At 44.9% G+C, this 25,010-nt stretch overlaps 1 protein-coding gene across 10 annotated transcripts in view; it reads left to right on the forward strand.

Moving 5' to 3' along the window:
- Positions 1-302: 302 nt before the first annotated feature.
- Positions 303-25,010, forward strand: part of LOC144933589 (ryanodine receptor 2-like) — a 318,383-nt gene continuing 293,675 nt past the window's right edge. For all 10 annotated transcript variants that reach the window (XM_078858546.1, XM_078858550.1, XM_078858549.1 and 7 more), the window contains exon 1: positions 303-491. In XM_078858546.1, the coding sequence (XP_078714672.1) occupies positions 444-491 (48 nt within the window). In that variant the 5' untranslated portion in view covers positions 303-443. The remainder of the gene's footprint in view (positions 492-25,010) is intronic.

Here is a 25,010-nt window from a genome sequence, read left to right on the forward strand (position 1 = left end):
TAAAAAAAATGAAATTAAAATTAATAAAAATAAAATAATAAAAAATAAAATCACGACGTTTCGGAGGCAACACAAGTATCCGTCATCAGGTGGGACCGTCACAGCCAGATTTGCTGCATCGTGATTTTATTTTTATATTTTGTATCAATTTCATTTTTTTACCTACGTGACTTCACCGAAAGAAGAGTATGGGGGGCTTGAGTGTGTTTCAGTGGGCGGGGCATTGAAGCACAAGTGGGCGGGGCAAGCGGGGGGGGAGGATTCGTCTGAGAGTGGGCGTGTCGCCGGTGCCGCGCGCGCGAGCGAGCGAGATGCAGGCGCGCGCGCGCACGTGCCCCGAGTCTCAGTGCTCGGATTAAGCGGAGCGGCGTGCGGCGGTCTCCACTCAGCGACCCCCCCCCAACCCCAACCACAAACACCGCAGGGCTTGACAAGTCACGACCATGGGCGCGGAGGGCGACGGCGAGGATGAGATTCAGTTTCTGCGGACGGTGAGGCGACGTCTGTCTGTCTGTCTGCGTGCGTGTGTGTGTGTCTGCGTAAGGGTGAGCTGCGTGCGATTTGCGCACTGCGAACTAGGTGAACCGAGTTCGATTACCGGCCACGGCTAAACATCGAGGGCGAGCGAGATCTGACCCGGCCCACTCAGTTCGTCACAAACCCGCATTGACCAGCATGGTGAAGTATAGTCAAACAATCTCCACGATCGAAACGGAGACCTTCATCCAGCAGTTGATTGACAGGGCTGTAAATTATTGTATTATACCATCAAAGTGTGCGCTAATCTCCCTATGCACACACGTGCACGCGTGTCAATACGTGTGTTCATAGATATGGATGTCCATTGATTGACCCTGTACATGTGTGTACCCATACATGTATTGGTCTATGCACGGCGCGGATGCTTCTATTGTGTCCATTCATACCCGTCTCTGTGTGATTAATTTATTTAATACGTGTGATAATACATGTGATAATACATGTGTGATAATACATGCATGAACGGACATACCTAATTGACTCATGTGTGTAGCCATACGTGCATGTACGTCTGTGTCCATACCTCCAGTGTAATATAATTTTTTACGATTTTTTTTGCGCATATGTGCGTGTGTTCATGCCTAATAGATTGTTGTGACATGCTGTTAACGAGCACCTCTGAAGACCGGCAGTCCACGAATATAAGGGGGTCTTTGTCCAACCTAATATAATAACCGTCCATACGTTGTGCGCCTACGCGCATTTGTGTGCGCATCAATAAATGTGAGCTCGCATCCGTTCCGTGCCACGTGTGTTCACGCATTTGTGTTTTAACTCACCGTGCGCGTACACACACACACGCAGCTCACGTGTCACGAACGATACAGCATCGAAGTTGTACGTGACATACCAAATGCACTCGTGTGCGCATGTGTGTAAGCCAGTTTTGTGTGTGTACAGGCACGCGCGTGTTTACACAGTAAGATGACAATGTGCCCGCATTCCAATGACATTACATGCATTGTTGGTACCCAAATGTGTGTGCTGAGTGGCAACAGCTGGTGATGAGGACTCGTGCCTGGGGCTTAAGTCCAGACAAGGCAGGCAGGCGGGCAGTATAGGCTCTCCTAAAATCAATCAAACCTAACTCGAAACGAGATTGATCAACAATAACTGTCAGAAGTAACATTCGTAGCTGGTGTTGTGGTGGTGGGGCATTTGCAGATTTAACAAAATGCTTCGAAATTGACTGATAAGTCGAGCCCCAGGCTCATGGGGAGCGGGATGCTCCGTTTCCCTATTTGAATCAATGACATTATTCTGAGTTTAACCTTTTCACCAAGTCCTGCCAATTGACGTTCCATGTTCCCAATTGACGTTATATGTCACATGCATATTATTGGGAGAAGGGAAAAGTTTATTTTGGAATATACCTTGTTGTACTCTTGTGTTGAAATGCGTTTTGTTTACGATTAAAAAAACACTTTCTTGCAAATGAGAGGCTGGCTCCTGCCAAAGTAATGTGGAATTTATATAACTGGCTTTATCACGGATGCATTCTAATTACTGTATTTGAATATGTTCTAGGGCCAGATTTCACTAACGCGTTCAGACTAAACTGCCACCAGACAATTTGGCAATTGTTTTCCTTAAATATACTGTATATATACTGTACTCACGTGGGCATGCGTGTGTGTGTGTGCTTGTTTACTTGTGTGCATGTGTCACATTGTGACTAGGGCTGCCTGGAAATTGTGAATGTGCCACCTATAAATACATCACACAGATATGAATGCAACACACAACAGCAGCGGAGTGACAATTTACGTGTGAGTGTTTCCCGATTGAGTAGCTGCAATTCTCGGGGGTTATAAGGACGGCCTGGCTGTCGCGAAATGCCCCAGTGAACTCCGTGCCTTAAAACCCTGTTGCAGGTGCTTCATATTTCACTGAAATATCTTCCGGATCGCTGTTACAATTGGAGTTGGCATGGGGCTAGTAGGCACAGCCATATCGAGAAGTATACTGGATGCGGTGTGCCACGTTTTGAAATATTTTCCGAGTTGCCGGCCTGGACAGACCTTGCTGAAATTCAGCCCCGCGTGTTACCGAGCAAGGAGTGTTTGGCCGAATGCGCAATGAACGCACTGCGAAGCAGGCCAAGTGTTCTTCGAATTGAGTTTCTAAAAAAATGTGTTTCTTCCCCACCTTTTATGGATGACAGCATTGGTTTAACGCAAGTGTTCAGAGTTTTTAGAAAGGATTGTTTTTTTTTATTTGTGTTGACCGTTGTAGAATAATAAATGTGGACCCAGATGGGCACTGTGGTTAGAGCGCACGCATCACCATCGGATAGTTGTGACCAAAAAGACGATCTGCGGGTTCAACTTTGCCCATTGTCCCATCGACATCGAATGAAATGACTACTGTTTGTGGGAAGTCAGCAGTGGTTTTTCTGAAAATTTGTCCCTGCCATAGGAATAGAATTTTGACTATTGACTCCAACAGAAGTGAGCATTTCCCAATTCACATTTGAGAAATAAAACATTTGGACTTGAATGTTATCATTCAAATGAAAAGCCTCTGAGATATTTTCAGAAATGGTACAGCTTGGACTATTTGGTCAATTTTCTTTTGAGATTTAAAAACATATATAAACCTGTGTGGCAGCATAGATTTACGTGTTTTTTTTTAAGGTCAAATGAATCTAGGCAGAAGTTGATATTTTGCATATTGATAAATTGACTCTTGTTTGTAATTGTGAAGGAGGAGGATGCTCTTGTTCTGGAGGTGGGTTTTGTTTCACATGGCGACAACGCGCCTCTGCAGCCCACGGCTTTCATTGGGCTAACGACGGTGTTAAGTGGACACGTGCTGGGACAATGCGAGAGCGTTGAACGTTGGAAATGGCCAAGAGGTTAAAAGAGCAACAACGTCCTGGTGCTTTTCTCCTGTGGGGATGCGGGGCTTGACAGAGGTGGCCGATACGCGAGTTAGGTGATTCACGTTTATTTGTGGATCCAGCCTTGCCCGGATCTGGCTTGTGTTTGGAACAGCTGCTGGCCTCCTGGCATGTGTGCGCGGTAAGTGATATTTGGCAGGGTGTGGCACGGCCCGGGGTGTAAGGAAGGGCCCCCCCTACACATTTGGCTTTTGGTGGCCGATCGCGGCACTCGGCTCGGATAGGGAGCACGGAATGCGCGGCATCAGCAGCCGAGGTGTCGGGCAGCTCGAGGGAGCTGAGTGTTGGGAAAGATGAGCGCGATAAGAGGCGCGCGCGCGCGCCATCACTCTCGATGCCACCGTTGACGCCCGGCGAGCTGGAGCTGCAGATGTTTCAGAGGCAGCTGTTTGCGCAGTTGTCCGCACGCAGCAGAAGAGCGACGTCGACATTGTGATGGATCGGCGACAATCAATATTAGGCTGCTGTGGATGTTTAGGCCACAGGGTGCTTGTTTAAAGAACCCGGCTTACAATTAGAAAGATCGTGGGTTTGAAACCTGGTCATGGCTTAATTAATTAATTAATGCCCCAATATCCCCCTAGGGTCAATAAAATCAGTCTTGCTTTGTGGGAAATAAATGGTGGTTGTGCGGAGAGGAATGTGAAATTATCTCCACTGGCTCAGCCACCGATGGAGATGAGCACCGATCAATGCTTGTTTTGGTTTGAGGATAAGCTGACTTTTTGATATTGCTCAAAACTGATGTTAAAGTTTCTAATTACATTTCAAATCAAGTTGGTGCACATTTATTTCATCATGTTTCATGAAATCTTTGAAAAAAGTGACTCGTTTCAGCTACTTAGAATATCAATCAATTGGCAGACACGAGAAAAAATAACTGCACCCCTTCTTTGGCGATGAGAATGCGATGACTGCCTGTCTGGTTTATTGATTTTCCCGATTCCCGCCACACCACCTCCAGTAGGGCGTTTGCATTACAGCACATTTAAACGTGTAAGCACAGTGCAGCAGGAAGGTAATATTTTACGTCACAATTTTGATTTATGCAGCATCTAAATGCAGCTGCGTCTCAAGAAGCCGTGATGCGTAGCACGGGATCCACCCGAATGGGAATTTATACCCATATTAGTACACTTAACCCACTCTTGTGAGCAGATTAAAAGAAGCATATGCTGGGCGAACCTAAATTCTTGCTATCAAGTGCGTTTTCAACTTTTTGTTGCTTAGAAATTGTGTTTTGACTACATTTTATGGTTACGTTCGTTTTTTTGACAATCTGACAAACAAGTCCCCAAAAACTATTTCAGGGAGTGGTGAATGACAGTGTCGGCATCTTGGGATTGCACAAATCCAGCAGGAGCGACTGTGTGTACAACTTTCTACAGTCAACAAATCATATAATCAACATAAATGTATCATAGCTTGAATAAAGCAAACATACAATAATTAAACAAGTTGCCGCTTTGAAAATACCAAACACAGGACTGTATTATTGTATGATACTTACAAAAAACCTCAATCAATAATCAATTAATCAACCGGTGAAAACAGGTAAAGGAGCAGCCCCTGCAATTTATTTCTTTCTTATCGCCATTACTGGCAGAAGTGTGTCCACTGGAGGGAGCTCTAGGTGACACACATTACACCATCAAACGGGACCTACCGATCGACCGACTTGTGTCATAACCATTTATGCTGCAAGGTGGACAGGAGCGGGGACATTTAAGAAACGTGCACCGTTGTTTCATCTGCCGCACTGGGAAATCGAATTGGCGACCTCTAGATTGCAAGTCGAGTATGACAATAACCATTAAACCAGAGCAGCGTCGAGAGAGAACAGTTAATTACGACAAAAATTAACGCACCCACCACTGGAAACGGACTTGAACCACGGTGCAAGAGGTCATCAGCATGGACGCAGAGGGGAGAGGAGGGGGACAAGGCGGGGTCGAGAGAGAGAGAGGTAGCGATGAAGTATGAAGGTGGTTGGTAGGGGATTGGCTTGGCAGGTGCCAGTGAATCAGCGCGTGCTGTTGCAGTGACACGCTGCGTTCGTCTGAAGTTCACAAGCACTCTTTAATCTGCAGGAATTTCACGAGGTGGCGGGTGGTAGCGGCGGGAGGCGTTGAGGAGGGGGGTGGGAGACTCCATGCCAAGAGTGTACCCGGGGTGTCGTTGCCATTTTTAAAATCTTGGGGGACTGATCACAGCGGCCAAAATAGGCTTTAAGGGCTGTGACCCCAGAGAGAGCGTTTGGGTGCTGCGGTCAGCAGGGGGATGAGGGGGGGTGGCGGAGGTTCGAAAAAGGCACGGATTGTTGAAGCGGTTAGCACTTTCAGCTCATGCGGGGCAATTTATCCTTGTCGGGATTATAACCGAGGCTGGTGAGATCCGGACGCTCACTTTGGAAGAGTATTCCTTCAACTTGTAATCTGCCGCTTTTCAACCAACAGAAATAAACGTATCCAGCTATGCAAGGGGTATCTGCCGTCATTGAGTTGATCGCCTCCGCCAAATGAGACCCAAATGTATTTTTTGTTTGTTAAATAATGGTTCACAGGCAAGTAGGCCGATATATCCATTCACTGCGCTGCTAGCGACTTGAGGAATTGTCACGATTTACAGTTGCAATTGGATTATATAATTTGTTCCTTTTTGTTTTTTTTATCGTCTCGTTTGTATTGTTTTAATTTTTTTCAGTCTCGTTTGTGTTCTCTGTTCCATTGGTCTCAACATAAGTCACGAAAGCTTCAAATCAAGATTAATTATTGCATGCCTAATTACTAAATTTGGACTATACATGGCACTCACCGCCCCCTACTGGCAGACTAATACCCCAGGTTTCTCTTGCAAATGAGACTATACTGGTCTCTTGAGTAAAACATGTATACATTTAAGGATACATTTTAAGGTCTGTATTGCAAAATGTGCAGTTGCAAAGCAAGCTAAATCAGAATCGTTGGTGAGCGTTGACAAGAGATGGGGCAGGTTTTACGAGGTTTGGAAAAACAGAAGCGAGTTTCAAAGGCTGAGATGTCTTAAAGAATGAAGAGACATCTTCCTTTGTGTAGTGGGGCAGCTGTAAACCATGATCGTAGTAGTCGTAGAAGAGAGACGAGGAGGCAACAGATGGTGATAATTCCTGTTGATTACCTGTGTCGCGTCGGGAGACCGAATCGGTGATCTCCTGCTTACAAGTGCAGTGGGCTCACCATAACACCAAGGCAGCATCCCTCACGAAATGTAGTCGAATAACACTAATTCCTGCAATGTTAACATCATAATTGCATGGAGTGTAATTAAGAAACATGTGGGGAGGTTTCATGTTCTTGTGTTTTAGGAAATCGTAGATTCTAACACCGTATCTGTTAGCCACCCTTATTGCTGATGAGCCAAGAATGTTTTTCTCCTCTGGCGTCAAGCATAGCAAGGCTGGCAAAACCACGTGGGCAGTGGTAATGTGGTGCATCCCTAAAATGGGTCTATCTACGACTAACATTAAAAATACAAACCTGAGTGGTAGTAAAGTGAAAAACAATTGGAAAGATTGTTTAATGGCATCATACCACCTACAGTATTTAAGGCCCAAGACAAGATTGGGGGAGATTTTGACAATCTTGATAACTCTGTGATGATGCTGGTTGCAACTACTTTACCAGTGGCAGCATTTGTACCAAATTGCTTACTGGTGTGCCGAAGCAATACTACATATTGGCGCCTGTTTTTTTTCACTTGACAATTCTATTTATTTGTATGTATGTGTCAGGTAGAGGTGGATGTACAACCAAAATTGAAATTTTACTCAACACGATCTGACCCAAAATCAATTATGAAACGGAAAAGGTCATGAATGAACATTCCATGTCATTGTCTTCCATGCTACTTTAAACGTATGTATTTGTTGATGGGATTAATTTAATTTTATGCAAAACAATGTTTGTGAAGGAAAAAAATATGATGCATGCTCTGTTTGCTCGCGTTAATGCCATTCCCCTTAATCCCATAATCCTACCGATTATAAAATGACACAAATGTAACAATTATGTTAATCCAGTAATTACATAGATTGATCTTATATGTAGAAATTGGTGTGACTGCTAAAGGAGCTTTGAATGGGATCCACCTTTGCATTGTATACGGTCACAAAGGGATTTTATAAATTCTCGGAAATGACGCAACATTGGTAGTGGCTGTTTCAATGCACAATTTACATGTTTAATTAAATACCCTTAATTTAACCAGCGAACATCACATTGCCTTGTATTATTATTCTTTACAGGGTTTGAGGCTGACCCTTTAGACTTGGTGTTTGTTTTATGTGGAAGTAATGGCCAGGTCAGTTTCTGAAACCAGTTGCGATTGTTGTGAGATGCGTAATTTTCAGTGGGTCTGCGCCCTCTAATCAGCACTATGGACTATATAATTCCCGAATGTGGCTACGTGTCTCTGTGGTTAGATAGCTGCAGTCAAAAACGCACAAGTACTTGGAAGGCAACTCATACAGTTATCCCTCCAGGGTAGATACATTGAGTTCCATGTTTAGGATCACATAATTAAGAGTTGAATAATTCCAGCCATAAGTATGGGGAATTTCCACCCCAGGTTCAAGACTTCAAGTGGAGATATTCACTGCCACCACTTGTTTCAGCACGGGGACCCAATTCGACTATTATGGAATACAGCGGTGGTGCCGTTATATCCGCGCAGTGCTACGAACCCGGTGACCTGAGTCCAATTCCCGACCACAGCTAACATCAGTGGTGTGTGATATTGTGCTTCTCAAACCCATGCTGACCAGTGTGTGCTACAACCCCCCTCCCCCCGACATGACTGACACGTCTTGCAGAGGCATTCAACCAGCAGTGGATCAACCAGGGCTCTGCACTATTATTTTTATCCTTATATTCGAGCGTACTCTTTGGTTCTTTCGGTAAAGTCACGGAGGTAGAAATCAAATAAATCACGACGTTTCGAACGCAACACAAGCAGACTTTGTGCTGCTCGCAGCAGATATCGCAGCTGTCGTGATTTTCACCTGAAAACGGGTGCTTGTGTTGCGTTCGAAACGTCGGGATTAATTTTATTTCTACCTACGTGACTTTACCGAAAGAACCAGAGAGTATAGATTCCTGCAGTCACGAAAGCTTCAAATCAAGATTATATTTGAGCGTTACATTAGTCAGTTATTTGAGCAAAAAAGTGAGCAAGTCTGGATGTTTCTGATATTAATACGCTTGTCATGCATGGCCAGCCCCAGATTCTTAATGAGTGCAGTGTGGGAAACTAGCTATCCATCACTCAATTATCCATATTGATTGCACCTGACATGGGACATCAAGTAAATATGGACAAGTTAATTCCTCCAGCAAATGTGGGCGACAAATTAGGCCTTGGCTAAAACACCAGGGTTATTGGCCTTAATTATGCATTATTGTTACTCGTCATTCATATTTAAATTAACTGCACATCCAGAGGTTGTTCTAGGCAACATCCCAAGAGTTATTATAATGTTATGCACGGGCGTGTGTGTGTGATTGTGTGTGGCATGTACATAGAAATAATAAAAGCCATTAGCTGAGAATTTAACTCTGATCGTTGAGTTGATGTGCATTGTGCTATCCATTGAGCCACCCCTCCACTTGACCCAAGTGATTCCTGGTCAAAAGCAAAGCCATTGGCGGTTTGTATCCGAACCTGAAACAGAGCACCCCATAGGTCGATTCAGCCTGAAATGAGCACCTCGTACAGTGCATGAACACAAGGGAGATAAAAGTGGCTGGACATCATGCCGACCGAACTACCACCTGAAGTGCTCCTTCTCTTGTGTACAGAGGAGACGTAAACGGTGTAAATTACACATTTAGTAATGCATATATTATAATTAACTACCCGTGTTTATAGGCAACGTATACAATACAATGTATATAAAATGTAGCTTTGTCTATGATGTGACTACGACATCGTAGAAACTGGCTCGGAGCCTTGGGCATCAATAATGAATCTTGAAAAGTTGCCTTCATCTGCATCTATGAACAATGAACCCCAACAATCGTTTAGATATCTTCGTGGCTGTGATTCCTGGGCATTAACCCTGAACTGTAGTACATATATAGGTGTCTAGTGCTCTTCTTACCCATTAGTGATCGTACGTGTCATAGTAGAGGAAGGCTCATTCTCCAAACAGGCTCAAAGCTCGCTCTTCAAGGCCACGTCGCTAAGCAACGGAATGCGACTGCGATTACCATTTTAATTGTACATGGCCGCACGCTACGTTATGTATTGGACTCCTGTTTGCTTGCTGATACAACACGTGGCTTTGTTGAGAAAGGATAATTCCCCCTTTAGTCAGTAGCTTCATCACCGACAGGCTCAGGTAGTGGATGTAGGTGGGAAATGCAAAGATGTACCCCTGCATATACTTGCAAGTACCTCCAATAGAGGGAGCTCTCGAGAACCTCGCTCGAGGGTTGGAGGCAGAGGTCGCAAACGGGTTTTGATTCCTTACCCCTACCTGGCCACACCAGGGTCGCAAACAGGTACCCGTACCCGGCCGGGTACCCGATACCCGGCCGGGTACGGGTAGCCGGGTATCGGGTAGGGTACGGGTATCGGGTACCCGATTGCGACCTCTGGGATGAAGCCATGTTGCAGGCGCGGGTGGGTTGATTCTAGGAACTTGAATTGTGAGAAGAGACAAGACGTTGGGAAATGAGTGACAAACGGTTACTCACCAGTGACTCACGGCCTACCCGTACCTGGCCGGGTACAGGTAGCCGGGTATCGGGTAGGGTACGGGTATCGGGTACTCGATTGCGACCTCTGGTTGGAGGGCCTCCACTAGAGGGAGGTCAAGGGAGCTTCTCTGGAGAATATTTGGCCTACTCTTCCACGCTTACCACACGTTTTGAAAGAGGTGAGAGGATCCACACTCTAACTAACCAACCACTCAAACTACCAATCGACTAACTGCAGTGAACCTGTTTATACTGCGGGTGAACATAGGAGGGTGAAGGGGTCATTGAAGTAACCTTGTCCCATTGTTTCATCTGCCTCACCGGGAGGTCAAACCAAAGCTGCCGACCTCTGGATCGCAAGTCCAGCGTGATAACTCGTTACACCACGGCAGCATGCCCCCCAATTGGATACCGTTGGCATCTTTATTTTTATTCGTCACAACGGAGCACAGCGAAGGATGTTGTGGGGGCGACCGAGTGGATGTGCACACAGGCGTCGCACGCTCGCCGCTCTGCGCCCGCGATCCCCGGCTCCTCCGCCGTGCGAGCTTGGGGCGTGCGAGCCACGGGCTGGCGGCGCGATGGCAGAGGCTGGGCTCCCGCGCGATCCGCGGCGGTCACCCTCCCGCGCCCCGTGGCTGATTTACGATGGCCACGTATATCTCGCCGCAATAAACGGAGCTGGGATTATAACTTCTCGCTTGTGGTTATTTACAGAAAGGGTAGATTTAAGCGCGGCTTAATCACGCCCAACACCTCGAGAATACGAAGCCGTAAATTGAATGCCGCAAAATGTATCGACGCAACAAAAAGGTATGAGTTATGCCTGCTGCGTTTACAGCTGCTTGACCAGCCAGCATTTGGCACCCACTTTTTGCGGTTGATATTATACTGGGCGTTTTATTTGCTCGCGTCGTACAGCGGTCTCGCAGGAATTTGGCACTATGTTGAAAAATGTTTTGTGAAAGACGTAGGTACGCACGTCACGGCCACGGTAATGACGCTCTGCTGCGCAGAGCAATTAGCCAAAGAGCTGCTGGTGCTGCTAACGGGCAGTCAAGTGTGCCGCTGTATTGTAAGAACGCATTGTTGCTCTGGTCGGGTTTTAGCTTGGCCTTCAAGCCAGAAGAAATGAACAATTCCTTTTACTACGGTGAACACGTGTGTACGCGAGTGTGTGCTTTTCTGTGATAGTCGACAATGAAAACGGTACAGTACTATATATTCATGAAGTGGATGAGAAGCCACTGAGGCCATGACCCCTTTTACAACAATGAATTGGTTACAAAGCAAAAGTCAACACAGCATTGAATGTTGTCGTCATTGTTGCATGTCAATGACTGGCGTTGCCGTCGTCATCAACAGCCATGCATTCACTTCCTAACCAAAGCTTTCTTAATATGGTTGCCTTTCACGCAACCCATCTCGCTCTTGCACGCGGGCTGATCTCCATTGCTCCATCTCTACGGTGGTCATTCTCTCGGACACGCTCTCTCCTTTGGCTGCCATTCCGTATACATCGGATGCCATTACGAAGAGCGAGATCTCAGAGGGCACGTGAGACACGGTGGCGCTGTGTTCCTACTTTGCTGCAGCTGCTGGACTTGCTTTTGGTTACCGGCGCGCGGAGCCACTCGGGAAATTCGGCATTTAACACTCATGCGAAGCCTTCTGGTGGACACCCAGTGCCCACGGCGGGAATGATGCTGGCACCGCATCGCTGCCGTGAATTAAGGGTGTCGGGAGCGTTAAGTCATCGCCTTTGATCCTATTGCCCGTGCATTTTCCTGATATTGTCAGAACTCATAGGCTAAGCAGGACTGAAGCCGAGCAGCGCTTGAATGGGTGAGTGGCATACTTTAAACAGTTGTTATCGGCTAATGCGAAGCTATGTTGTCAGCAGTGGGCAGTGCAGAAATATCAATTGTATTGTGCTATGCTCCGATGCCCCATGCTCCCTATCGTCACCAACCTGCACTGCCCAGTGAAACATGAAATGGTTAAACAACCCCCATGCCCTTCACGGAGTGAGGAGGCTCTCATTCAGCAGTGGATTGACAAATAGGGCTGCACATGTACATACTTGTGCCATTATTCATGTAACTATGTAGTGCCACTTTAACATTGGACAGCAGAATGTCCATACACTAATTTCTTAGCCAGTGGTGGAATTTCTGCAGTACTATGGCAGGGGCCAGTCTGTCTATACGACAACCAATGTTGACTTGAGAAAGATGGGCTGAGTCGACCCATAATTTAGAATTTCACTCGTGACCTTCCAATTTCAAGCATTCATCGCTAGCTGACCCAACATACATATACTAGCCTTTTGCCCGTCCAAGGACGGGTGTATTTCAGTAAATCTGAAACTTGCAAGCGAAAAGCAGACTGCGACGTGATATTCATTGCATCCATTCGTGTGCAATTTGTAAGGGCGCGGTAACACAGACCTATTTCATTTTAAGGTTGTAATCCCTTGTTCATCATGACGTCCTTTTTACTTTGATGTCTCAATAGCGTTAGGGAGATCGCATGACGTGAGGGTTCTGCCTTTGTAGTGAGGGTTGTAAGTTGACGCTGAGGAGGGGGGAGGAGGCGCCTCGCCCCCCCATGTGGAGTGATGTCACCGCTAATTATTATTAATGGAGGGCTGGTGTCCATTTGGAAGACGTCACCCCCTCGATTATTATTACAGAGGGGGGCTGTTCCATGTGGAGTGACGTCACCTGTTCATGATTATCAATGAGGGGGGCTGGCTGACGTGTAGTGACGTCACGCGCGAGACACACAGACATTCTTGGTTCATTATGGTAGTAAATAAATACCTATGCTGCGTGTTTGTGTGCATGCTCTATTTGGTGGACATTGGTGAAAGTTGACAGTTGCCAGGGGTGCTTGAAGGCAAATGAGGTTGTGAACTTGTGCGAGCCAGCCTGGGAATTTAGTTCTCTTAGAATGTTGTCCGAGGGAGCAGCGTTTCATTGGATTATTGTTGGCCTGGTTGCTAGTCTTGTACAGCCACAGCAGTGTGTTTTGGTTTTTAAGTGAATAGGCACGATCGCCCACAGTGCCCCCGACTGCAGATATAACCCAACCATAAATGTTGCTCTTTGTTTTTGCACTTAAATGGTCAAGGTTTACATGAGTAATTAAACTGATTAGAATTGTATCAGTCTTAGGCCCTCGAGGACATTAACCTGCTTTTTCGCAGGAAATTGAGCGTTAATGACAAAATCATATTTATACTCGCTTTCTGCTAATCCGCCACTGGACGTAGGCCTTATAGGGATTGTTTGACCATATTTCAACGCGATAGTCGGTGCAAGTTGGTGAAGCTCAGGACTGCTTCAGATATTACTCACCACTGATGTTAGCCGAGATTGCTCAACCAGAGCCTCCTCAGATTGTCGCCATTGCCACAGTCAATCTCTCGCGCCTGCAACACAAGCTGATCTCATCGCTCCATCTCTGCGGAGGTCGTCCTGCTCTGTCCATAGTACAGAACAACATGAGGCCTGGAACAAAACTGCGGCCGCTGGATTCAGTGCAATGCACTCACCACTGATCCCACCCCCTGTAAAGCAATGGAAACATTTTTGTTTGTTTATATGGTTTAATTAACGGGAAGAGCTAAATAGTTTCTACATATCATAGGGTTTATATATATGCATTAAGGTCAGAGGGTCCCCCGTATAGCCTTAACAGACTGTTTGAGCAAGTCTTGTTCGCGAGTACCTTTCAGTTTCATTTATTCGGTATAGCCCTGTGAGCCATTCGGCTCTTGACTGGGTGCAACCGCAACAAACAAAACATACACAAAGAACATCTTAAAGTGACTACGCGCAATCAGAAAAAAAACACACGCTGTGTGCAAAAATCCCAGTGGGATGCAAGTCAATCAATAACCATAAGACAATTTTGATTAAAGTTATCAGGCTAACTCTGTATTTCAAACAAACATGGCTAAACCATACGTTTTCGAATCACCAAAATAAAGCTATAAAAACAATGGAACAGTAATCATAGGAACTGTGATTCAAATTTAACAATAAACGATATACATAACATGTACGACCAAACTTTGCAGCCATAGAGTATCAACATTTGTCAATGCACCTTTAAAGATCAGCACACTATAATCAAAACTCAAGATCATATTTTACAGCGGTCATCCGGAGCGATGCATTTGATTTCAGGCTACTCTGCATAGCAGTGGCAGCTAGAAAGCTAGCTTTCATGGCTGGAACGGCACAAGAGGGGAGTGGGTGGCCAGCACCGCACTCGACAGCCTGTCCCTCGTGGCAATGTTTCCATCACACCAAGTACTCATTTGAGGCCGAGTTGAACTAAAAAAGGGCAAGGCCCAGCTCAGATAATTGTTACTGGTGTTGGCCGTGAGCATTGAACTCGGGTCACCGAGTTCATAGCGCACCGCGTTCGTTACCCACTCCACTACCGCTCCTTACCATTATCGTGCATATGTATCTACCTATTTCACACACGTCAAGGGCCCGTAACCGGGCCATTATAAATACAACACAGCGAAGTCCGTCTACTGAATATAATCCTAAGCATGAATGACTCTCTTTGTGGCAGGCACAGATAATCTCTTATAATGGCTCAGAAGCAACTTGCACAAAGAAAATGACACTGCGTACCTCTGCTTGAAAAGTGGTGCTTGTCAAACGAAAGGTTATAGGTGATGTGAAGAGCAAAGTGAACCACATTATTTCAAATTTTATTACTCAACTGCCTTGGATGGTCTGACTCAAATCATAAGGTGCCCAAATTTAAACCTCACCAAAAACCGGTGGTGTTGTTACTAATGCACTTGATTCGCAATTATAAACATAATAATGATGCCAATTATTTACCGAGGAAAGGCTCACGGTGTCTTTAGACTATTTTTAAGGAGAGTCTAGTAATGGATGCTTGACATATTCTAAGAATGAGCGTTTGGTCTCACATGGGAGGAAAAGCAGAGTACTTGGAGAAAAGAGCACGCATACGAGGGAGCGGACACTCGGCAAGGCCATGTCCTGGACACATCACAGCCCCATGATAATTTCCAACCGTCAACTCATTCACTAAAGCACGCTTTCAGATGCGCTTCTGTGGCCGTCTGGAACGCCTTTCCTTCCGATATTAGGAAACCACTGGAACTATGCACTTGTAAATCGAAATTGAAAACGAATTTCTTTGTCACTGCCTTTTAGCATTAAGTTTGTCATCCTTGCCCTGCATCTCCGATCATGTACGTACGGCGCGAAAGAAGTTCAAGGTACAGTACATACAACTGGCAAGCCCTGGTGGTCGCCCATCCAAGTACTGTGCAGGATCCACCCTCCAAATTATCCCATCGTCCCTTTGTGGTCAATACAATACAATAAGCAAATTCCCCTCATGACTACCATATACATTGCCTGTATATGGCGAGACTGGACCCAACCATAGAAATATGGATTTGGCCTCCTTTGTCTTCACTCGTATTTTTTCATGTGCACCATAATCAGCACATTTCTATAAAACGACAACACGAGCATTGCCAATGGCACATTCTCCCTGCCCTTGCTGCAATTTTGGTCATGCCTCGCAGCATCTTCAATGGCTACTGCCGGCTGGTATCACGGTTAAAATTGCTCCATGAATGTAAACAGCAGTGGTGTGGAAGTCACTGACATTTTCCTCAGACTGTCCGTGCCCACCACCAACAACACTACGTAGTCATTACCATTCCCCTTCAGATTCATCATCACATTTGCTCTGCGTATTTTGCGTGTTATTTAGCTTTGGAAATGGTCATATCAATAGATAAGTGTCAGTAAATTACAATACAGTATAGCGTCACAGTTTTGGCAATCTACCTTCGAATATTAAGCATATATTTAATAAGCATTTGAACTTGAGCGTTTGGTTGAACCCAACCATGATAGGCACCAATTTGATAAAAGCAGAGCTCTCGTATACATTTTATTACAGAATGATTCACCACGCCCCCCCCCCCCCCCATCTTTCACACTTAAATTCAGTTGAATTAGCCCTATAAGTTTCATATTTCCTGCGTAGCCCTATAATTTACTGCTATAACAAGTGTTTTAAAGCAGTGCCTACTAAGGTCAGCACAGCACATGCAGCAGTGGTGTTAGCCAGCCCATTCATCAATACATCATTACACACCTACACATGATTGTCTAAAGATAAAACATTTGATATATATTGTTCATTAATCATGTATTTCTAGGTTAGGCCGTAATTATCTACAACATTTTTGGTCATAAAACCCTCCATCACCCAACATAGTCAAACAAATCAAGTAGTCAGGCATACAAGCATTTAAAACACATTTAATTATTATCGTCGCTGCTCATCGGCAAGTTTAAAGACAATTCTCAGAAATATAATTTAGCAGATACGACGATGTTTTTGCTCGAAATTGCACCAAGCATCTTCAGGACAAGATCCCAGGAAGTCCGCTCACATGCAGGATGTCAAAATAATCACGTCACCCGACCCGGATGTTTAAACATATGTCATGACATCACAGGAACAACCAATCAGATTTAAAACAAAATATTAACCGTTTCCCGTTTGTGAGCTCAATGTCGGCTGCGAAAACATGTTGTGTTAGTTTACATGACCCCGATCCGTGACAATTCCTCAGGGGCGTGTTCATTTCATGCTCAATGCTGGACCACTTTTCTTTCCCTAGTGATAATGTTCTCCCACCACACGAGTTGATCCTTGGGTGGTACTGAGTTGACCTCCTGAATGCCCAAGCAATGTTCAAATATCACCACCTGTCAGTGATGTGCGTGGCACGAGAATGAGATTAGGTCACGTGGATCATTGCACAGTAAAAGCCAACCCTTACTTCACCATTCTCGCTGCAAGACACGCACAAGCTTCGAATTGTTAAAAAATAAAAAGGTAGTGCTAGGTAGTATAATTACTGTTCCTGGAAATGTTTCAGTTCCAGAATGTTGTTTGTTTTAAAACATCATCCGATTGCAAAATCGCGCACGACTTCATGAATGTCACCGTGACATCAGTATAACATCTCGCCACCGCGAGATGTTAACCGTTAAGAACAGCATCACTGTAACCCTCAATGCACAATGAACAAATCATCCGGACTCTGGTCGAACCTCCAAAGCCAAGCAGATCTGAGATTGCACAGTGCCAGGATGGGTGCCCACCATGCACAAAGAGGTTGTCATAGGGCTGGAGGGGCACGTTGTGCTTATATCGAGTTTTACTATACGTATATGCTGCCCGCCTTCACAAATCCCCACTGACCAGCCGGGGTGAAGTATGGTTAAAGCGCCTCCACAAACAGCACAGTGTGTGGAGGCCCTCATCCAGCAGTGGATTGACAAAAGGTCTCTATGCTCGTATGGGCATTTTGCGGTGCACATCTTCATCAGTGGAAATTCCACATTCCCATGGCAGGGACCAGCTTTAACCACTGACGACTTCGCACAAAGTTGGTTACCAATTTCATGGCCTTGTAGAGATGACAAAGATGGCTTTCCTTTGTTGACCCTTAACCCTACAATAAATGAAAGCGTGCGCAATTCTATACAACAGTCTAGGTAATTAAAGGTTAATAGCATGGCTATTACAATTAGAATAACGATCACAAAAAGTAGAACAACACGATACGTATAGCGCGTTTAATTGTCGTGTTTGCCATTGGGTACTGTACTGTATAATAAAATACGGCAAGACACCTATAAACTGCAATGCTCTAACAATATGCACAACATATTATTGGTTCTTTCGGTAAAGTCACGTATAAGGAAAATAATAAAATAACAAAAAAAATATAAAACAATATTTTTATTACTTTAACAGGACCCTGTGGGGTGGGCTGGTAGGACCTAACAATTGAATGGCTATAATAAAATGAAATGGCAAAAAATGGCCGCCAATAAGTGGATGCCCCGTGGCCCCGCCCTCCTCCCGCGTAACCCCGCCCCGGCCACCCGTGGCCCCGCCCCATCTCGGTGTCCCCGCCCCCAGCTCGTTGCCCCGCCCCTTACCGCCATAACCCCGCCCCAACCCCGCATAGCCCCGCCCTCCACCTCGTGCCCACGCCCCCTGCCGCCGTTGCCCCGCCCAGCCCCGCGTAGCCCCGCCCCCTGCCGCTGTAGCCCCGCCCAATACACCCCGAGCGGGGGAGAGATTCCCAGGCCTGGCTCGGCTGGAGAGCCGCCGACGAGGGGGGGGGGTAGGGAGTTGTTTTTAATGTTAAAGCTTTAAATTTAAATGTTTCTATTAAAAAACATCAGGGAATGTAACATTGTTAAACATTAACTCCCTTTCACACACACGAGGGAACTATACGAAGGGAGAGCTTGAGGCCTAGGTCTAGGCTTTAGGCCTAGCTGTAGGCCTTAGGCCGCCGTGAGTTAATTGTTAATATAAATGTTTTAATTATTTATGTAAAAGCTTTAAATGTAAATGTTGCCATTAAAAAACATCAGGGAATGTAACATTGTTAAACATTAACTCCCTTTCACACACACGGGGGAAGTATACGAAGGGAGAGTTTGAGGTCTAGGCTTTAGGCCTAGCTGTAGGCCTTAGGCCGCCGTGAGTTAATTGTTAATATAAATGTTTTAATTATTTATGTAAAAGCTTTAAATGTAAATGTTTCTATTTAAAAACATCAGGGAATGTAACATTGTTAAACATTAACTCCCTTTCACACACGCGGGGGTACGATACGAAGGGAGAGTTTCAGGCCTAGGTCTCGGTTTTTGTAGGGTCATGCCAAGTGTTTGCAGTAGGGGGCGATGTTGCTACACGGACGGACAAACGGACGGACGATATAATCTATTGGTGGCTGGTCCACTTCGTTCCTACCAGTATTATTTCCCTTCTACGTGACTTTACCGAAAGAACCAAGAATATGAATCCCTGCAGTCACGAAAGCTTTAAATCAAAATATACACAACAGTTCATATCGCGACACGGTGCTCAACACGCACATATTTAGCACTTCACTTTAAGGCACTTACACGAACAATAATAATTAGAACATTTACTTTGACAACTTAAATCGCGAGAGCATTCCCGAGTTTAAATCAAAATCACTATCAAAGTTCTCACCTCCTCGTCCAACTTCAGCATAACCATGTAGCCCTCAGTGGCGTCGGAACGGGCGTTGACAAAGCAAACGATAGTACTATTGATGACGATTATGACTATGTAATTATTGTAACAATAGCATAGCAGTTCGATTATTACTTCAGTTCGTCTTCTCGCGATCAGAAGGAATTCACAGGCGGCCGCTTCGGCGCCATGACGAGCGGCGATCTAAGCGCGGCCTCTCATAGGCTGGCCAGCAACAGCCGCTCTGATTGGACGAGACGTTGCACCTCGTGGTTGGGCGAGACCATTCGTGATTTTAAAATAGGGGTGGGGTAGAATGTGAGTATTCATTGTAAACAATAAGTTAAATAAACACGAAAAGGATCAGGATCGGCTGGACCTGGACCGTTTATTTGACTGAAATCTGGAATTGTCACGCGAGACGAGCCTGTGTAGAAAATTTCAGCTCGTTAGACTTCGTAGATCCGAAGATATTAAGCGTCAAAGATTTGAAAGAATATAAATGGGCAACAGGGCAAGTTCAATAAAAGTGTTTAATAACACCTTAAGTTTTCTTGTTCCTGGGTAGTAAATGTTATTTCCTAATTGCTTATGCCTCAAAAGTACAGAAATGGATATTATTCCCCGCCTGTGGTAGTGTGCCTTGGTGTCTAAATCTTTTGTAGTAATTTTCATATTACTTTTGTATAAATACATGTTAATTTTGATTCATATGTTGTTTTTTATGACTTTATGTGAACGAAAACACACAAATTCGCCCGTTTTCTCATTGTAAATAGGTAAATTTTAAAATATCACTGTCCTGGTCACAAAAGCAAAGTTTGTGGGGAATAATAGCTATTTTTAAATACTTTTTAGGCATAAGCAATAACGAAATAACACTACACAGGAACCAAAATTGTGTTACATAGTGTAATCGATACAAATATCTTGTCGTTTTGATTAAATGTCCCGGCATCAATGTGAAATTGTTCCTTACACGTTTGTCGATGTCTGAATAGCTTCCCTGTATACCTGTAAACCTACCTTGCCCAATGGACTACACAGCAGTATAATGATAACTAGCTATACCTTTCTGATGAGTGCGAGTGAAGTTGAAACTGGTTCAGAGTTTAGCTTCATAGATTAAAAGAGACTACATTCTATAATGATTAAAGAAACCCACTTGTTTGTTTATTTGTTCGTGTTTGATTAATGTATCTATTACATCAAACAGTGCCCTCATCCTGTAGACAGAATGCCCCCCTACTATTGAAATGTTGGAATTTCCATCACCGTCAAACTATCCCATTATTTTAATTTCATAAACTAGCACCAAATCCAAAGCTGAGATGCATAGGGGCGCTCATGCGTGGTTGGCTGGGGACTCTTAACACGGAGTGACAAGAGGCTGGGCCGCTTGTCTGATTTAAGGATCATCACAGGAGTCGCTCTACAGCTGGATGGGGAAAGAGATGGCAGTAGTTCGCATGTGTGTTGGTGCTGAAATTACGGAATGTAGATACAATAGGGAGGGTTGCTTCTGGCAGGACAGAGAGGTGAGCTTTATTTTCATTGCAAATGCTATTTGCCCTGGGGCCTCGTGCGAGCTGGGCAATTCCATGCTACGGTCTCGCTCAATTAACCGTTTGGCAGCTTTAGCAAATGCAGCCCTCGCTACATTTACACTTAGTCAGCATAGCCCGCTTGTTGTTTAGTTTATTTGTGTGTGTGTCGGGACATGGTGGTGAAGTGGTTGACGCACTGGGCTCCATTCCCGATGACGGCTAACAGCAGTGACAAGTGCTTGCACTGGAGTTCCCCTAGGTCAACTCAGCCTTAAATAAGTACTCAACCTTAATTCGGTGATGTGTATAACTCGGCACTGGTGAGACAAAGCTGTTTAATAGGTGCTCACTAACAGTACTTTCTCCAAAGGACCTGTAAAGATGAACAGGGTATCTGATTCCTTAGTGGGGAAAATGATCAAAATCAGTCTTTATCCGATGAGGAATCCGATGAGCTATAAAGCTTTTTTTCACAGATGTCCAGTGGGGTCGTCGTGCATCGCTCTACAGTTCTGGCGTTCAGAGTTTAATTATTGGCCATGTGTATCTTCACAGTGCCATGGGATGTCTGGATCTGGCATTGATTTTCCAATTTGTTGACTCAGTGTTAAATGACTACCAAATATAGGTATCATATGTCGAGAAAAAAAAACACATCAAGCTCACTGTGAATCCTGATCACACCACCTCTTTGTGGAGCCCTGCCTGCGTTATTAATAGGTGCTTCCACACGACACATCTGCCGTCGTGTGTAAGCATGCCTGTTTTAAACATTTCAACATAAATGTTAATGGACAAACTTGTAATATGCTTTTTTGCAGCAGCATTGGAAAATAACGATAACAACATTGCATGTTATACAGTATTCGACTAATTAGATTGCATATTTTTGTTATTTTTACACATTTTCTGAACATTTAAACGCACAAAATAAAGCATATATTTTTTTAGAATAACCTTTTTCATAACACTTGTTTAATTGTTTTCCTTATGAATGCATGGTTTTATTCACAGAGATACTGGCACCTTAACTTGATGCTGGCTATACCGGCGTATATGCCACCTTCTTGCTGCCCGGTGGAATATCAAAAATAATGCCAAGGTCAATCAACCAATTTGACCCGATTTATCTCGCAGGAGCTTTTTTAACCCGGATCACGGAACAAGTTATTTTTTGTTTATTGCTCAAAGAGAATTCAATATAAATTGTATGGGCATCTCCAACGCACCGTATTTCACGATGGATTCTTTCAGAAATCGTACTGCGCCAAAAAAAAGTGGGGCTTCAAATTCAGCAGTCGCACGGCTAGACGGTGGCAAACACATAAAACACCAGCGCACGCGTGCGTTTTGTGTGTTCGCGTGCGTGCGTATGCATGTAATGTGCACGCGCGTGTTGTGTGTACGCGCGCGTATTTATGTAATGTACACGCGCGGGTTGTGTGTGCGTGCGTGCGTGTGCGCGCGCCTATGTAATGTGCACGTGTGCGTTTTTATGTTGTGTGCGCGCGTTCTGCTACGTGCGTGTTCGCGCGTGTGCGCGCGTGCGCGCGTGCCTGCGCATGCGTCTGCTCGCGGGCGAGTTTCTGCGGAGGCCGTGCCGGTTTGCGGCACCATTAGCATGCTGGTCATGTTGCTGATGCAGGAGAGTGCGGCTCGCAGGGTTCATCCCGCGCGCGCCAATGCTACAGCCGTCTCCTACCCCCCCCACTACCTCACCGCCCACCAAAACCTGACCACCCAGACCGGGCGGATTCGCTTTGTGCAAATGCATTTAGTGGGGGGTAGCGAGTGAGCACCGTGTGCCATGCGCACTTGTCACGGGCCATCATCTCCAGTTTCTGTCGTTGTTCCTTCATTTCGGCCGTGCGAGAGCCACCGACATCCCACGCGTTTCCATTTGTAGCTCAGACGCAAAGGAAAGTGTTTTCTTGCTCGTATTGGTCACGTCCGCTGTGGTGTAATGTTCACTCGCCGATTGACCTCAAATTACGTCGCTTGGGCTGCAAGGGGGGCTTTGTTTTAATCTGTGAAGTTAGTTAACTGCCACGCGTTTTTTTTTGTATCTCGTGGAGAGTTAGTGTCAATCAATGTCATTGTCCTTCAACCTTATGCAACCGTCATTTTAGTTTTAGTCGAACCAGATCTGGAAATATTCACACATTTTTCAGGCATGTTGTAGTTATAGCTCCGACTCACACTCATGTGACCATACACAAACGCGCCACGTTTCAGTTTTTCTTATGAGATAATATTTCCACTTTGTACGAGTGCCTACTCACAATCGGTGTGGGTCGTTAGTTCAAATCTCTGTTGGGAGTCGACTTAGCCCGCGTTTCCTCTGGGCATGATGAGTGAGTGTATGATGTAACGTGTGAGTGTGTGTGTGCGTATGTGCGCATGTGTTGGTGGATACGTTTTTTGTGCTTTGAAAGCAAGAAGACATCGATTTTTGTGCGCGCGCGTGTATGTGTGTCTGATCCTGGGCTAAGAATGAGCAGCAGTCTGCCTGTCGGTGTGTGTGTGTGTGCGCTTTGTTGAGATTGGAGGTTAGATGAGTGGGGGCAAGTGTGACTCTAGTGCTGCTTTCTCTCTCAACGTGTGATTTGAGATGCTGCAGAGAAATTGCTTTTGAAGTCTACAGGAATTCACTCCTGTATTTGAAAAACTATTTAATTTTCATTGTATGTATATTGCTTCTCTTTTGCACTGTCCGGAGCCAACCATGTTAATCGGAGGTGTGAGGGAAGGACAACAAACGAAATACAAAAAGCAGTTCTGAAAAAATTAGTTTAAAAAAATATTTAAAAGTGCCTATCTCCAGTAGCTTTCTAATTAAATCGTTTTTTTTGGACAAATTATGTTTCTGTCATGTAACAGCCACATCGTAACAACACTATTGTGTAGCTAATATAAATACAAGCATAAGGTTAGGTTTTAAAAATATATGGGACCCACTTTCAAATTAAAGGTCATAAGTTTTATTCATGAATAAAAAATGACGTATGGAAAATAATAATGTGTTTCACCCTTTCTGGCAATAAAACATGTGTTAAGATGTTCAAACACCAAGTAGAAACCTTTTTAAAGGAATCAAGTCTGCATTAACCACATATACTTGTGGTGAACATGCAAACAAACGTGCTCTGATAATAAAGTTAAACTTCGCATGACTGTAAAGTAATGCACATGCTGGGCGTTACCTGCAGGAATCATCTCCAAATCCCACTATCCCAACACGGACGATTTCTACAGGAATCACGATTTTTTATTTTGGTGATTAACTATTTAAATGATACATTCATTCATTGTAATTCTAAATTGGTGAGCATGCCATCTGATGCTGATGGTTATAACAGCCACTGAGAATCCCCTTCATTTTAAAGGGGACGCAGTAATCACCATTCACATGAATGGGGAACCTCCGACAATTCCATTCATTTCATAGTTGCCTCCTGCCGCACCACTCAACTGAATGGGATTCTTTGACAGCCTTAGGGGTCATCCAATAGAATATCTATTATTTGAATGGCGATGCAGCAACCGCCATTGATTCGAATGGGGATTCTATGTATGATTCCTCGCTCATAAAGCATGCATCGCCCGCACACCGCCTGGTCTTTCAATTGCAAACGATGCGTTATGGTCCCTCGATATAATTGCTGCTCCTATACTATCCATGGCACTAGTGAACACATAGGCCGGCACAATATTAAACACTGTGGGAATTTATGGATTGAATGCTTTTACGTGTGACATTCACACAGAATACCAGATAAAGAACACGGAGTGCTGACCCCACAGCCCTGGAGCCTAAGGCCTGGGCGGGAGGTGCAATGGTTGTCAATGTGTTGGCCGCGATTATGACGATTCGACCAGCTAGCTGCAGTTCCGTTTCTCCAGACATGGCTGACATGGCCGGCTACTTGCAGGGGACACGACAAGGACGTAGCTGACCCGCCCGTACTGCGGACATCTGTGAAAACGAGCTTCAGAGCTCATCGGATTCCTCCGGTCTAAATACAGATTCTGATTCTGAATATTGGTTCTCACCTCAAACCACTGATGGTTTTCTGATAATCGTGCCATGAATGCCATCGCAATAAACATGTTCCCATATCCCTTTTCCCCCAACAAAACAATATTATTCTTAAAGTCCACAAAATA

Source organism: Lampetra fluviatilis, chromosome 7, assembly GCF_964198595.1.
Source record: "Lampetra fluviatilis chromosome 7, kcLamFluv1.1, whole genome shotgun sequence".
NCBI lineage: Eukaryota > Metazoa > Chordata > Hyperoartia > Petromyzontiformes > Petromyzontidae > Lampetra > Lampetra fluviatilis.